Source organism: Mercenaria mercenaria, chromosome 12 (assembly GCF_021730395.1).
Source record: "Mercenaria mercenaria strain notata chromosome 12, MADL_Memer_1, whole genome shotgun sequence".
NCBI lineage: Eukaryota > Metazoa > Mollusca > Bivalvia > Venerida > Veneridae > Mercenaria > Mercenaria mercenaria.
The window spans coordinates 23,944,051-23,958,855 of NC_069372.1; the positions used below are offsets into that span (position 1 = coordinate 23,944,051).

General features: G+C 36.0%; 2 protein-coding genes across 2 annotated transcripts in view; both read right to left on the bottom strand.

The window, feature by feature from the left end:
- Positions 1-14,805, bottom strand: part of LOC123533676 (thiosulfate sulfurtransferase-like) — a 58,544-nt gene that overhangs the window by 18,920 nt on the left and 24,819 nt on the right. The window lies entirely within an intron of this gene.
- Positions 1,571-14,805, bottom strand: part of LOC123533675 (uncharacterized) — a 34,841-nt gene continuing 21,606 nt past the window's right edge. Inside the window, exon 7 of the mRNA XM_053519455.1 lies at positions 1,571-14,297. Within this exon, the coding sequence (XP_053375430.1) occupies positions 13,837-14,297 (461 nt within the window). The 3' untranslated portion in view covers positions 1,571-13,836. The remainder of the gene's footprint in view (positions 14,298-14,805) is intronic.

Below are 14,805 nucleotides of genomic sequence, written 5' to 3' on the forward strand. Positions count from 1 at the left end.
GATTATAAAAATGTTATCATGTAAGTTATTTATAGTAACAACAAAGGGAAATTAATCTTTAAAAAAAAAAAAAAAAAATAATAATAATAATATAAGTCCACAAGAAACTCTTTACCAGGTAGAGATAGGTCAAAATACACCTAAAAATTGGATGTAACATGCATGCTGTACCACAGAAAAGTAGTCTCGATTTTTTTTTACCGCCAGTAATAAAAAAGTTACATTAAAATCTATTTATAGTAACAACAAAGGGACGTAATTCTAAAAACAAGGGTGCCTCATGGTGGTGAACATTTGGTCCAAGTTACATCAAAATCCCTCCATGCATGAAAAAGAAATGTTCCATACAAAGTCATTCTTGAATTTGACCTTTGACCTCTAAATATGACCTTGACCTTAGACTAGGGACCTGGTTCTTGCGCATGACATGTTGTCTCATCCAGGGAATATTTGTGCCAACTGATATCTAAATCCTGCTTGCATGACAAAGTTATAGACCGGACAGGAAAAAAAATCCTCTTGACCTTTGATCTCAAAGTGTGACCTTGACTTTAAGCTAGGGTACTGGGTGTCGTCTCATCATGGGAAACATTTGTGCCAAGTAATATTAAAATCCCTTCATGGATGGCAGAGTTATGGACAGGACAGGAAAAAAAAACTGTTGACCTTTGACCCCTAATTGTGACCTTGACCTTTGAGCTAGGGGTCCGGGATTTGCGCCATGACACGTCGTCTCATCATGGGGAACACTTGTGCTAAGTGATATTAAAATCCCTTAATGAATGTCAGAGTTATGGACCGGACACGAAACAGACCCTGTTCATGCTATGTTAACATTTGACTGCTTAGTGTGACCTTGACCTTTGTGCTAGGGGACTGAAAGTTGTGCATGACACATCGTCTTATTATGAGGTACATTTGTGCCAAGTAATATTAAAATCCCTTCATAGATGGGAGAGTTATGGACCGGACAGGAAAAAAGCCTTGTTGACCTTTGACCTCCAATTGTGACCTTGACCTTAAAGCTAGGGGTCCAGGTTCTGCGCATGACACGTCGTCTCCTCATGGGGAACATTTGTGCCAAGTAATATTAAAATCTCTTCATGGATGGGAGAGTTATGGACCGGACAGGAAAAAAGCCCTGTTGACCTTTGACCTCCAATTGTGACCTTGACCTTTGAGCTAGGGGTCCGGGATTTGCGCATGGACACATCATCTCATCATGGGGAAACATTTGTGCCAAGTAATACTAAAATCCCTTCAAGGATGGGAGAGTTGTGGACCGGACAGGAAAAAAGCCCTGTTGACCTTTGACCTCCAATTGTGACCTTGACCTTTGAGCTAGGGGTCCGGGTTTTGCGCATGACACGTCGTCTCATCATGGGGAACATTTGTGCCAAGTAATATTAAAATCCCTTCATGGATGACAGAGTTATGGACCGGACACGAAATTGCGGACGAACGGAATGACAGAATGACGTAATGACGGAAAGACGGAATGAAGGAAAAGTGCATTCCTATAGTCCCCGAAACTGGTTTTCAACCAGTAGGGGACTAATAATAACCACAATTTTTTTGCTTTAAACAAACTATTTAATGCAAAAATAATACCGGTATCAAAAAAATAATATCTTGTTACGTTTGAAAGGTATATAATACAACAAAAGCAAAGCTAATATTAGCATAATACTATGAAATCATAAAATTCAATATTCATGTTGGATATCATATAATTATATTCATGGGGGACTAACTTCCCTGGATTTCGTGGTTGTTTCAATCCCAACAAAATTTCATGCACATGAAATGAAATGATTTTACAATATGCATGATATAAACTTGTTGGTATAGGCTAATTACTAAAGTGCAAAAGTAAAAAACATGATAAATATCATTCCACCGGTACCAAAGTTAAATATGTATATCTTCTTTTTTGCATAAAGACACCAACATTAGCTCAGTGCCTATATGCAAAGCAAAAATGTGAAAAAAACAAGAGCTGTCTCCATAGGATGACACATGCCCCCGATGGCACTTTGAATGAATAGTTATGGCCGATGTTAGAGTTTAGGACCTTTGACCTACGGACCTGGGTCTTGCACGAGACACGTCGTCTTACTGTGGTACACATTCATGCGTAGTTATTTTAAAATCCATGCATGAATGACAAAGATATGGACCGGACATGACCATCATTGCACTATCATGAAATATGACCTTTAACGTCTAAGTGTGACCTTGACTTTTGAGCTACGGACCTGGGTCTTGCGTGCGACACGTCGTCTTACTGTGGTACACATTCATGCCCAATAATTTTAAAATCCATGCATGAATGACAAAGATATGGACCGGACACGCCCATCAATGCACTATCATGAAATATGACCTTTAACGTCTAAGTGTGACCTTGACCTTTGAGCTACGGACCTGGGTCTTGCGCGCGGCACGTCGTCTTACTCTGGTACACATTTATGCCAATAATTTTAAAATCCATGCATGAATGACAAAGATATGGACCGGACACGCCCATCAATGCACTATCATGAAATATGACCTTTAACGTCTAAGTGTGACCTTGACCTTTGAGCTACAGACCTGGGTCTTGCACGCGACACGTCGTCTTACTGTGCCACACATTTATGCGTAGTTACTTGAAAATCCATCCATGGATGACAAAGATATGGACCAGACACGCCCATCAATGCACTATCATGAAAAATGACCTTTAACGTCTAAGTGTGACCTTGACCTTTAAGCTACGGACCTGGGTCTTGCGCGCGACACGTCTTCTTACTGTGTCATCCATGGATGACAAAGATATGGACCGGACACGAAAATTGCGGACAGACTGACAGACCGACAGAATGACAGACGGTTCAAAAACTATATGCCTCCCTTCGGGGGCATAAAAACAAACCAACTAACGATCAAATTACAAAAGTAAAGGCTACAATCCTCTTTGCACATGCACGCACCAAGAATCAATTAATATCTCTGCATGACAAAGTAAAGAACACATTTTGGAGGGAGAGACTTTGGTATAATTTAACACATCTTACTTTTGAAAACATGCATATAAAAATCAAACCACAATAAATTTACATTCAATCCATGGTAAGTGCAAAAAGAAACACGTTTCTGTAAAAACAACTTTGGTGCCAAATTATCAAGGTTGCCCCTTTCCGTGTAACTGAACACATGAGCTGATGTCATTCACAAAAACAAACTGAAAAAAAAGTTTTTTGAAAAAAAAAAACATTCAAAATTTAACACCAAAATTTTAAACAGAACATAATTATATCACTAAAACTAATGATTAAAAACTGACTTGCCATATCTATGTGACTATGTTATGATTTTTTTCTTGGACTTGAAGACATTTTAAACAAACACTTACCGCCAGCAGGCTAAAGGTTAAAGACATTTTAAACAGGTTAATGAAGTATAACGATGCAATACAGTAAAATCCCTACTTATGCCCACCCTAAATTTAAGACCAACCCATTAATAACACAGATTTTTTTCAATCAAAGCCTTGAGATGTCTGGTGATTGCGGGTTTTGCTAGAGTTATTTTCATTTTAAATGCCAATCTATAAATATACATGTATTCGAAACAAATACTAATGTGCCTCATATCTAAGATTATAAAACTCTGCCTGACCTTACATGAACAGCTGAAGTCAGTGATGTTAACCATGGGCTGGAATACCTAATCATTGACAGATCTTATATAATCTAAATGGCCAGTGTGAATGGATGGAGGACGAATAAGTACTGCTTGATCATTGATAATTCATCCGCATTGTTCATGAATGGATGTGATTTGGAATCAAATAAAGATGCTACACGATTGTCAGGAATACACTTAACTTTGGTAGTAGGATAAACCCGCAACCAAAAACCAGAATATTTTTTTCTAAATCAACGATTGCTTGTACAGAAAATTGTGACCACCCCACTAATCAACTAATAGGAACACAATTAACATTCTGATTCCAGTTTATATGCTAAATTTGCCTCTACTAATACAAACACGGACTATCTTCCTTCCAATCATCCCACCAAGCACCCCTGATAATTAGCTATCCCACAGAGTGCTCCTGATGGTGACACGCATTTACGACAAACATGTGTACACAGACTACTTTACAGCTGATGTGTCCAAACAATTTTAATCATTCCGAAAACAATTTGTCAAACTGTTTTAATTGATTTTGATTGTGATTGACAGAGATGCTGAGCAGATTAAGCGTCTAATTAAATGTTTGTTACACATTCTTACTTTCCTTGTGCCGGCTATTCAGAGGACGCAATCTGCAAAAAGATTTGTTGCTTTTCTCTGTTTGTAATTTGTCTTTGATCTGATCAACTTCATTAAATAAGCCGACGATTAAATCATTAAATGAGAAACGCATTTATCAAATAAGCTATGATTAGATAATTAAATGAGAAATGCATTCAATACTGTAACATTAAGTTTTGAGTAATACTGCTACAACATTATTATACTTATCATACATTACATTTTTGATTAACATGAAATTACACTCTCTTAATTTGAAAGAACAAATGGATCTATCTTGATGAGTGTGTTTTATTACTTGTTTGACCAAACTAGGTTTTCTGGGGTATGTCCCAAATGTATATATATATATATTACATTTAAACCGAAGAAAGAGTAAATTCACCAGTATAAACTAGAGTTGTCACTGGAGTGACGAATAATACCCCCACAATATGCCCTTGTCACAGAACTAAGCCAATGTCAAAGCCGAATTCACTTGACCTTTGACCTACTGATCTCAAAATCAATAGGGGTCATCTGCTTGTTATGATCAACCTCCCTATGAAGTTCATGATCCTCAGCTAAAGCATTCTCAAGTTATTGTCAGGAAACTGTCTAACTGTTCTGGGTCACTCTGACCTTTGACCTTTTGAACTCACAAGAGCTGTCTGATGACAGCGCGCTCGACTATTCGAAGAATTGATTGAAGAATGGGGTCAAAATATTTCCAGGGATATTCAGACAAAAGAAATAAATATATTAGAAAAACAATGTTCCTGTATTCCTTTGATTTCGATAAGCCTTGCACTAAATGGCAATATATGAGCCAATTTCAAAGTCCAAAAAGGGCCATAATTCAGTCAAAATAGTTATGTTCTCTTGCCAACAGATGGAAATCATAATAATAAACAAGTGTTCAAAGTTTAAAAGCCATATGTCAAATAGTTTTGACAAAACATGGACTTGTATGAAAACAGAACAAATTTCAAAATCCGAAAAGGACCAAAATTCAGCCAAAATAGATGACAGAGTTATGTTTTCTTTCCTACAGATACAAACTATTATACTAAACAAGTGATAAAAGTTTCAAAGCCATATGTCAAACACTTTACAAAAAATATGAACTGGTACGAAAAACTTAACCAAGATTTCTAAGTCAAAAGGGGCCATAATTCAGCCAAAATCCTTGATGGAGTTATGTACTCTTGCCTATAACTGGACATGGTGATGGTAAACAGGTGTTGAAAGTTTCAAAGCTTTATCTCAAAAGACTTTGTCAAAATATGAACTGGTACGAAATATTAACCCAGATTTCTAAGTCAAAAAGGGCCATAATTCAGCCAAAATCCTTGATGATCTCAAAAGACTTTGTCAAAATATGAACTGGTACGAAATATTAACCCAGATTTCTAAGTCAAAAAGGGCCATAATTCAGCCAAAATCCTTGATGGAGTTATGTGCTCTTGCCTATAACTGGACATGGCGATGGTAAACAAGTATTGAAAGTTTCAAAGCTTTATCTCAAAAGACTTTGTCAAAATATGAACTGGTGCGAAAAACTTAACCATGATTTCTAAGTCAAAAGGGGCCATAATTCAGCCAAAATCCTTGATTGAGTTATGTGCTCTTGCCTATAACTGGCCATGATGATGGTAAACAAGTGTTGAATGTTTCAAAGCTTTATCTCAAAAGACTTTGTCAAAATGTGGACTGGTACGAAAAACTTAACCCAAGCTGTGACGCCGACGCCGTGGTGAGTAGGATAGCTCTACTTATTCTTCGAATAGTCAAGCTAAAAATCAATAGAGGTCATCTGCTGGTCATGACCAACTTCACTTTCATGATCCTAGGCCCAAGTGTTCTTGAGTTATCACCCGGAACTGTTACTGTTACTGTTTTGGGTCATTTAAGAAATAATAAGTTCCCAAACGTGGATTATCGTAGAATAACCCGGGTTTTGACTTCTTATGCGTAAGAATATATCACGAAGGCCATAGGCCTGAGTGATATATTGTTTCGCATAAGAAAAACTCGAGTTATTCTATGATAAATCACACTTGGGAACTTATTATTTCGATTCTAACACGACATACTAGTATCAAAAATGTTATTATATATGGTAACTACTTTTTACGACCGTACTACACGCCTGGATCGGATGACGTCATTGCACGCGAGTGGTTTATTGCAGAATAACCCGAGACAGATTTTGCTCTACATGTATGTAGGTTATTTGCTGGTCGTGTTAGAATTTGACATTGACCTTTCACCTACTGGCCTCAAAGTAAAACCTGACTTATATTTTATGATGTTACACCTGTGTACCTAACTTCATGATCTTAGGCCAAAGCGTTCTTGAGTTATCATTCGGAAACCGTTTAACTGTTCAGGGTCACTGTGACCTTTACCTTTGACCTACTGACCACAAAGTCAAACTTGACCTGTATTTTCTAATGTTTCTGATGGTACTTCGTGTATCAAAAATTATTTAAATTTGTCAAGCCTTTCATGAGTTATTGTCTGGAGACCATGAAAACTAACGGACAGACCGACCAACAAGCTCACTCCTATATATACCCCACCAAACTTTGTTTTGTAGGGGTATAAAAACATGTACATGTTATATGCCCTCTTGCCTAGACCATTCCAATAACAAGAGTGACGAATTATACCCCCACAATATGGCCTTGTCACAGCACTAAGCCAATGTCAAAGCCGAACTTGCTTGACCTTTGACCTACTGACCACAAAATCAACAGAGGTCATCTGTTAGTCATGATCAACCTCGCTATGAAGTTTCATGATCCTCCGCCCAAGCGTTCTCAAGTTTTTGTCCGTAAAAGGTTTAAATTACCTCTGACCTTTGGAACTCAAAATCAATATGGGTCATCTGCTTGACATGACCAACCTCCAGATTAAGTTTCCTGATCTTAGTCCCAAGCATTCTCAAGTTATTGTTTAAATGTTCCGGGTCACTGTCACCTTGACCTGTGACCTACTGAACTCAAAATCATAAGGGGTCATCTGCTAGTCATAACCAACCTCCCTATCAATTTTCATGATCCTAGGCCCAAGCATTCTTAAGTTATCATCCGGAAACCATTTAAATGTTCCAAGTCACTGTGACCTTGAACTTTGACCTACTGACCTCAAAGTAGAACTTGACTTGTATTTCATGATGTTACATCTGTGTACTAAAATTTATGATCCTTGGCCCAAGCGTTCTCAAGTTATCATCCGGAAACCATTTAACTGTTCTGAGTCACTGTGACCTTGACCTTTGACCTACAGACCTCAAAGTCGAACTTGACCTGCATTTTATGATGTTACACCTGTGTACCAAAATTTATAATCCTAGGCCCAAGCGTTCTCAAGTTATCATTCGGAAACCATTTAACTGTTCCGAGTCCCTGTGACCTTGACTTTCGACCTACAGACCTCAAAGTCGAACTTGACCTGCATTTCATGATGTTACACCTGTGTACCAAAATTTATGATCCTAGGCCCAAGCGTTCTCAAGTTATCATCCAGAAACCGTTTAACTGTTCAGGGTCAATGTGACCTTGACCCTCGACCTACTGATCCCAAATTCGAACTTGACCTGTATTTTCAGTGTTACACCTGTGTACCAAAAATTATTTCAATTGGTCAATCCTTTCTTGAGTTATCATCCAGAAACCATGCAAACCAACGGACCGACCGACCGCCAAGCTCACTCCTATATACCCCCCAAACTTCGTTTTGTGGGGGTATAATAAGACCACCCCGCTATTAAGATCATTTTGTGTAAGAACCATTGGTGGTCTTAATAGCGGGATTCCACTGTACAAGGTTCCCTACTGGAATGTGGCAAATCATCTCAACTGCAGTATAACCTAATGACCTGATATGTGTCAATGATGTATATGTAATAATGTACTATAAATACAAACAGTTTATAAACACAACACTCAGATTAAAATTTGCAAATATAAAAATCGAAAGTTGTTAACTGTTTATAACACTGATGAATATAGATAATAAAGTTTTTAACTTCAATCTTAATAACATTTCTGAATTGGGGAAAAATGAGAAAAAAATGTAAGAAATCATCATATTAAAGTTAAGTAATTCTGACAAATTTACACCACAATTTTTTGCTTTAATTTGGTCCATACGACACACAAGCTTATGTTGACTGTTCTGGAAAAGAACAATGTTGACCTATGACCTTCAAGTGTGACCTTGACCTTTGAGGTAGGGGTCTGGGCATTGTGCATGGCAAGTTGTCTCATTATTGGGAACATTTGTGTGAAGTAATATTGACATCCCTTCATGGAAAACAGGGTAATGGGCTGAACAGGAATCAAGAACCTGTTCGACCTCTGAACTGCAAATGTGACCTTGACCTTTGGCCTAGAGGCCTAGGTTTGCTCATGACAAGACATTTCTTTGTGGGAAACATCTGTTGAAAATAAATTAAAATCCCTTGATGGATGACAGAGTTATGTTTTGGACAGGAAATAAACCCTACTAAAATATGACATTCAAGAGTGAAGAGTGATTTTTGTGAAATTTTCACGAAGACAAACATTCTGATGATGTTTTATATAAATCAGGTAGATAAGTAACTTCTTCAATATGACAGTGACCTAGTCTTTTACAAAAGTGACCAAGTTACAAATTTATCATTGATCCTCTGACCAAAGTATCCTGAAGATCTAGTAGAAAATATGGACTCTAGTGCTTACATGGTTTTTCTATGATTTGCCTAGCGACCTTTTTTTTTTTTTAATCAAGATAGTCCAATTTCACACTTGACCTTCTTTTAACAGAGATGAACATTTTGACAAGGTTTTATGAAAAATGTGGCCTCTCGAGTGTTAACAAGGTATTTCTGCTTTAAAATAAAGACCTAACTTTTGACCTCATTCAAGCCATTGCCTGACCCAAATTTCATGGAGAAAAAACATTCTGACAAAACTTTATGAAGACCAGGCAGAAAATGCAGCCTCTAGACTGTTAAGGTTTTTTCTATTCTTTGGCCTAGTGAACTACTTTTTGAACCCAGATGACCCAGTTTCAAACTTGCTCTAGACTTTATTTAGGGTAACATTCTGACCAAGTTTCATGAAAACTAGGCCAATATTGCAATCTCTGTAGTGCTAACAGTGAAATAATTATTGTTAATGAGGGATGACAACTGACAATGGCCACAATGGTTAGCTAAAAACTACATAAAAATATAAATATACAACACACTGGCACAGAAGATACTTTTAATCTGGATAAAAGCTTGAACAGAAATGCCAGATACACAATATTATGCAAAAGAAGTTTTAGATATAAATGGTACAGGCAGAGTTGTAAAAACAACAATTATAACTTCTGTACACGCAAGAGTATCTTAAACACTTAATGCCCCTTGAAAAATTTGTCACTAAAATATACATGGCATCACAACGCTAGCAATTACACAAAATTTTTACATGATAAATGAATATGTCACAGTTTCATGCACAACCACCAATTTATCACCTAAATTTAAGCCTGTAAGAAATAAAAACTATTTGTAAAACACATAATAATGCCTCCCCATGACAATTATTAAAGTAACTGATAAAATATATCAATGATTCTAAATACAACAGGGGTAACAGACAATCATCTTGTAAAATTTGAATGCTCCAAGGCCCAAGCATTCTCCAGTAATTGAGACCTTGACCATTGTCCTAATGACATAAAAAAATCTTGGTTACCTAAAGACCACAGGCAATCTTCCAAATGAAGCTGGATGTTTGTAGGCCAAGAAAGAGGTTCTTAAATTACTCACAAAGAGGTTCTTAAGGTAATTCTGCACGTTCGGATCAAATTTTTTTTTTACAATGTAGAATTTGATCAAACCCTGATATTTCAAAACTTCGGAATATACTAACTGTCTTTTATCGCATAGTGCGGCAATTTTCCTTTGATCTTTGCAGCATGTTATACATAGTAACACACATTATTACTACAAAACTGTGCTGATATCTTACAAAACTGTTGCGATATATATCAACACGGAAATCTCTATGGAGTTTCATAAGAAAAAAAGTGTTCCGATATATATCAGCACAGTAAAACTGTTCCGATATATATCGGAACACTTTTTCTCTATTGAGGTCCTATCAAGGGAGTATAATTTTTTCCTTTCAAAGAAAAGATGATTTTTTGCTCCAATTTACAGTTCACAGAGAAAGAATTGTCACAAACACCTACATTTATAAAGTAAAAGAATAAATAAACTAGAATATTTCAAAAACTTGATAGTTATTGCCAAATTCAAAAATACATGAAATATATGAAATTCTGAGATTTCTCAAATGTTTCTTTTTCTTTGATTTTTTTTACAAACAAAACAACAAGTTTTACAATATGTCTGGCCAATGAAATGCAAAGATTTAAAACCAGTGCAGAAATTTGTTGGGTACTTTTATCTGGGGAACACATTTTCTAAAACAGAAGTTTTAGTGTTTCAGTCAGCGAGGCGCAGAAAGGGAATCAAAATAGTAAAAATAATAATAAACAAATTTAAATGAAAATAATATATAAATTTTAATGATAAACTATGCGATAAAACAGTTATAATATGTAGTGCTCGTGTGTTACCAGGATATATCAGAGCTAGGGGTACATCTCGTTATTTTTCTCTTCACATATCTGTCTCGGCCTACCGGCCTCGACGATATGTGCAGAAAAAAATACCCTCGATGTACCCCTAGCTCTGATATATCCTGGTAACACACTCTCACACATACTATAACTATTACATAAAGTTCAGCAAGTAAAAAGGATAGGGTCATGTGCCTGATTTTTTGCTAGACTTATCTGAAAAATTAGGACCTCTGGCAGTTTTTCATAATGGAAGTCTATGGGAAAATTACAACTTTCATAACACTTTCACTAATAGAACTTTTTCTACAATGTAGATTTTACTGGAACTTCTCACAGTCATAAATAAACATATGATCTATGTAGTGAAATAAAATGTATAGGTCTGTGTGCTTATTTTTGAGATATATGACCATGATTAAAGTGAACTGCACATTTCAAGCTAATTTTAAGACATTATTTTTAATTTCTTAACGTGTCAGATGTTTTAATATCATAACTTAACTTTAGAAAAATAGTAACAGTGCCATTGTAATAAATTTACTCACGGAATGCAATAAATCCATAAAGTGATTTTCATTTCCGTACGCCAAATCCTGGCTTTATTCTACGTTTTCCAGATAAATGACAATACCCCATCACTTCCGGTTTATCAAACATGCAGAACTACCTTAAGATATGACTCAGCAAAAGGCTTTTGAAATATTGTTAAGAAAAAGGCTCTCAAGATATTCCTCAAACTGTGGCTTTCAAAATATTACTCAGAAAAAATGCTTTTTGAAATACTACTCAGAAAAAGGCTCTGAAGATCAATGAAGATATTCCTCCGAAAAAGATTTTCAAAATATTACTGATGAGGAGACTGTCAAGATATTCCTCTGAAAGAAATTCAACACGCTAGTCTTCCCGTGTGTCTGATCAAATGACCAACATAAGCAGGAATTTTTGTGCATACCATTTTTTTTTCCAGTAATATAACTATAGCACACTTGATAACTGAGTTACAGGACTCAATCTAAATGACACTGTCCACACTGAATAACAATGAGATATAATAGGAACAATGATAGGGGTATTGGCAGATTAACCTGCAATGCCTCCACTTCTTTGAATATCAAACAAAACCATGCTGTTAATGTCTCAAATAGCAATGGCTCCACTTCTTTAAATATCAGATTAAACTAAGTTATTACGACTGAATCCAGGGCAGGCAGCGTGAAATCCAAAGCAAAGTTGCATAAATTCACATGATGAATAATATTCCTTTACAGTTTCATGACTCCAAGTCAAATATGTGCCACATAAGCTTTTAAACCCTTTATGCATACTTTACTAAGTCAAAAGCCATAACTCTGGTCTGGCCAAGCAAAATCCCAAACAAGAGCTCCGCTTATCAAGTCATGCCGAATAAAAAAATCCATGTTTTACTCTAGGTCAAATACTTTTTTGAGATATTCACAATACAAGTCAGCTATATAAAGGCAAATCTAAATCCTCATAAAATATGATCACTATTCTGTCATAAACTCTAAACAAATGTATTGTCATGGCAACATAATACTGAAAACTACAATTATATTAATATTCTTTCCTCCCATAACATAGATTTATAAAGAATTTCACAATTTTCTTCAGTATTTCTTAGGTACGGCAACGAATATTCGTTCATTACACGAATATTCAAATACTCTATTACTATTCGAACATTCAAAACAAGAGCACCGCCTTGCGGGTGCTGACGATGATCTGATTTTTTTTGTATAATAGAAATATTGTCCTACCCATGATTTTCTAAGTCTAAAAAGAGCCATCATTCTTGCAAAAAGCAGGAAAGAGTTATGTTTCTTGATGTACAGTGTCCACTTATGATGGTGAAAAACTGTTGCAAGTTTTAAAGCAACAGCTTTGATAGTTTATGAGAAAAGTTTACTTAAACATAATATTCAACCAAGAAAATGATTTTTCTAAGTCCAAAAGGGACAATAATTATTGCAAAAAGCAGGATGGAGTTATGTTGCTTGCTGTTCTGGGTCAGCATATGATGGTGAACAAGAGTTGCAAGTTTTAAAGCAATAGCTTTGATAGTTTAAGAGAAAAAGTTGACCTAAACATAAAACTTAACCAAGAAATCTGATATTTTCTAAGTCCAAAAGGGGCCATAAATCTTGCAAAAAGCAGGATGGAGTTATGTTTCTTGCTGTACAGGGTCAGCTTATGATGGTGAACAAGTGTTGCAAGTTTTAAAGCAATATCTTTGATAGTTTAGGATAAAAGCTGACCTAAACATAAAACTTAACCAAGAAAACTGATTTTCTAAGTCCAAAAGGGGCAATAATTCTTGCAAAAAGCAAGATGGAGTTATGCTTCTTGATGTACAGGGTCTGCTTATGATGGTGAACAAGTATTCCAAGTTTCAAAGCAATAGCTTTGATAGTTTAGGAGAAAAGTTGACCTAAACATAAAACTTAACCAAGAAATCTGATATTTTCTAAGTACAAAAGCGGCCATAAATCTTGCAAAAAGCAAGATGGAGTTATGTTTCTTGCTATACTGGGTCAGCTTATGATGGTGAACAAGTGTTGCAAGTTTCAAAGCAATAGCTTTGATAATTTAGGAGAAAAGCTGACCTAAACATAAAACTTAACCAGGCGACGCCAACAACCGCTCAAGTGATGACAATAACTCATCATTTTTTTTTCTTCAAAAAATCAGATGAGCTAAAAATATATGAACAACCATGATTATACATGTAGACTTAGTATGCCATTGCAAGAACTCATATTTCCATTAAAGCTTCAGAAAATACCCCGATCTACCCTCTGATTCCAGTAATAGGTCACAGAAAACATTATATACAGGAAGTTCACATACAACCTTACTAAACAGTCAACAAAGCTTTTTAGCACTACATTTCTTCCATCAATTCCTGATCATTGTTTCAATCTCTTGTAACTCTAATTTTCCCATGTCAACAGGAACACAATTCTCTACCCTTGTATCACAATAACTGATGTCTTCATGATACATAGTTGCCATGGAAACAAACTCATCTTCTGTCAGACTGTCCACACATAATTTGGAAACTCCTTCATCACTAACTGTTTTTATCAAGTATTCCGGTCCCGATTTCAAAATATCTTCACACAATATCTTAAAATCTTTCAATTTGTATTTCTGCTGCATTTGAAAGTAGTTGCTAGGCAACGTCATATTGTAGAAATAATATGGGTACACTTGGCTGTTATCTGACTCGCAATCAGTTGTACCGTCGCGGTTCAGAGAATTTTGATGGTAGCGATCATTATGAAGGTGTAACTGATGACGCAGTCTACCAGTAAAGTCACACGAATCGCAGTTAAATCCAATCCCAGATGGCGACTCTGAAAACCATTGAAAAAATAATTAAATTTGATATACGTACAAGTGTGTCACTGTGTGTGTGTTCTGGTGTAGCAACTTTTTTAACCTTTCAGAAGCTTCAGTCATATAAATGACAGTGTTGACTTGTAGCAGTGAGCACAATGCCCAGCTTAATAGTATTGCCCCATTGGAATACAACAAGGAGGGGACTAACAATGAAACTTTTTTATATGAATTTTTTATATAGCCATATTGAGGAAACCTATCCTATCCCGTTCTAAACCATGGGTATACTTTTATTTTTCAATCTGGCCAAGTATTTCTGAAAAAAAAATATTTTAAGTTTCCCATTAATAAGAACACGATATGAATGCCCTATATTTGAAACAAGAGGGCCACGAAGGTCCTGTATCGCTCACCTGACCTATTGACCTAAAGATCATCAGGATTAACATTCTGACCAAGTTTCATTAAGATATGGTCATAAATGTGGCCTCTAAAGTGTTAACTAGCTTTTCCTTCGATTTG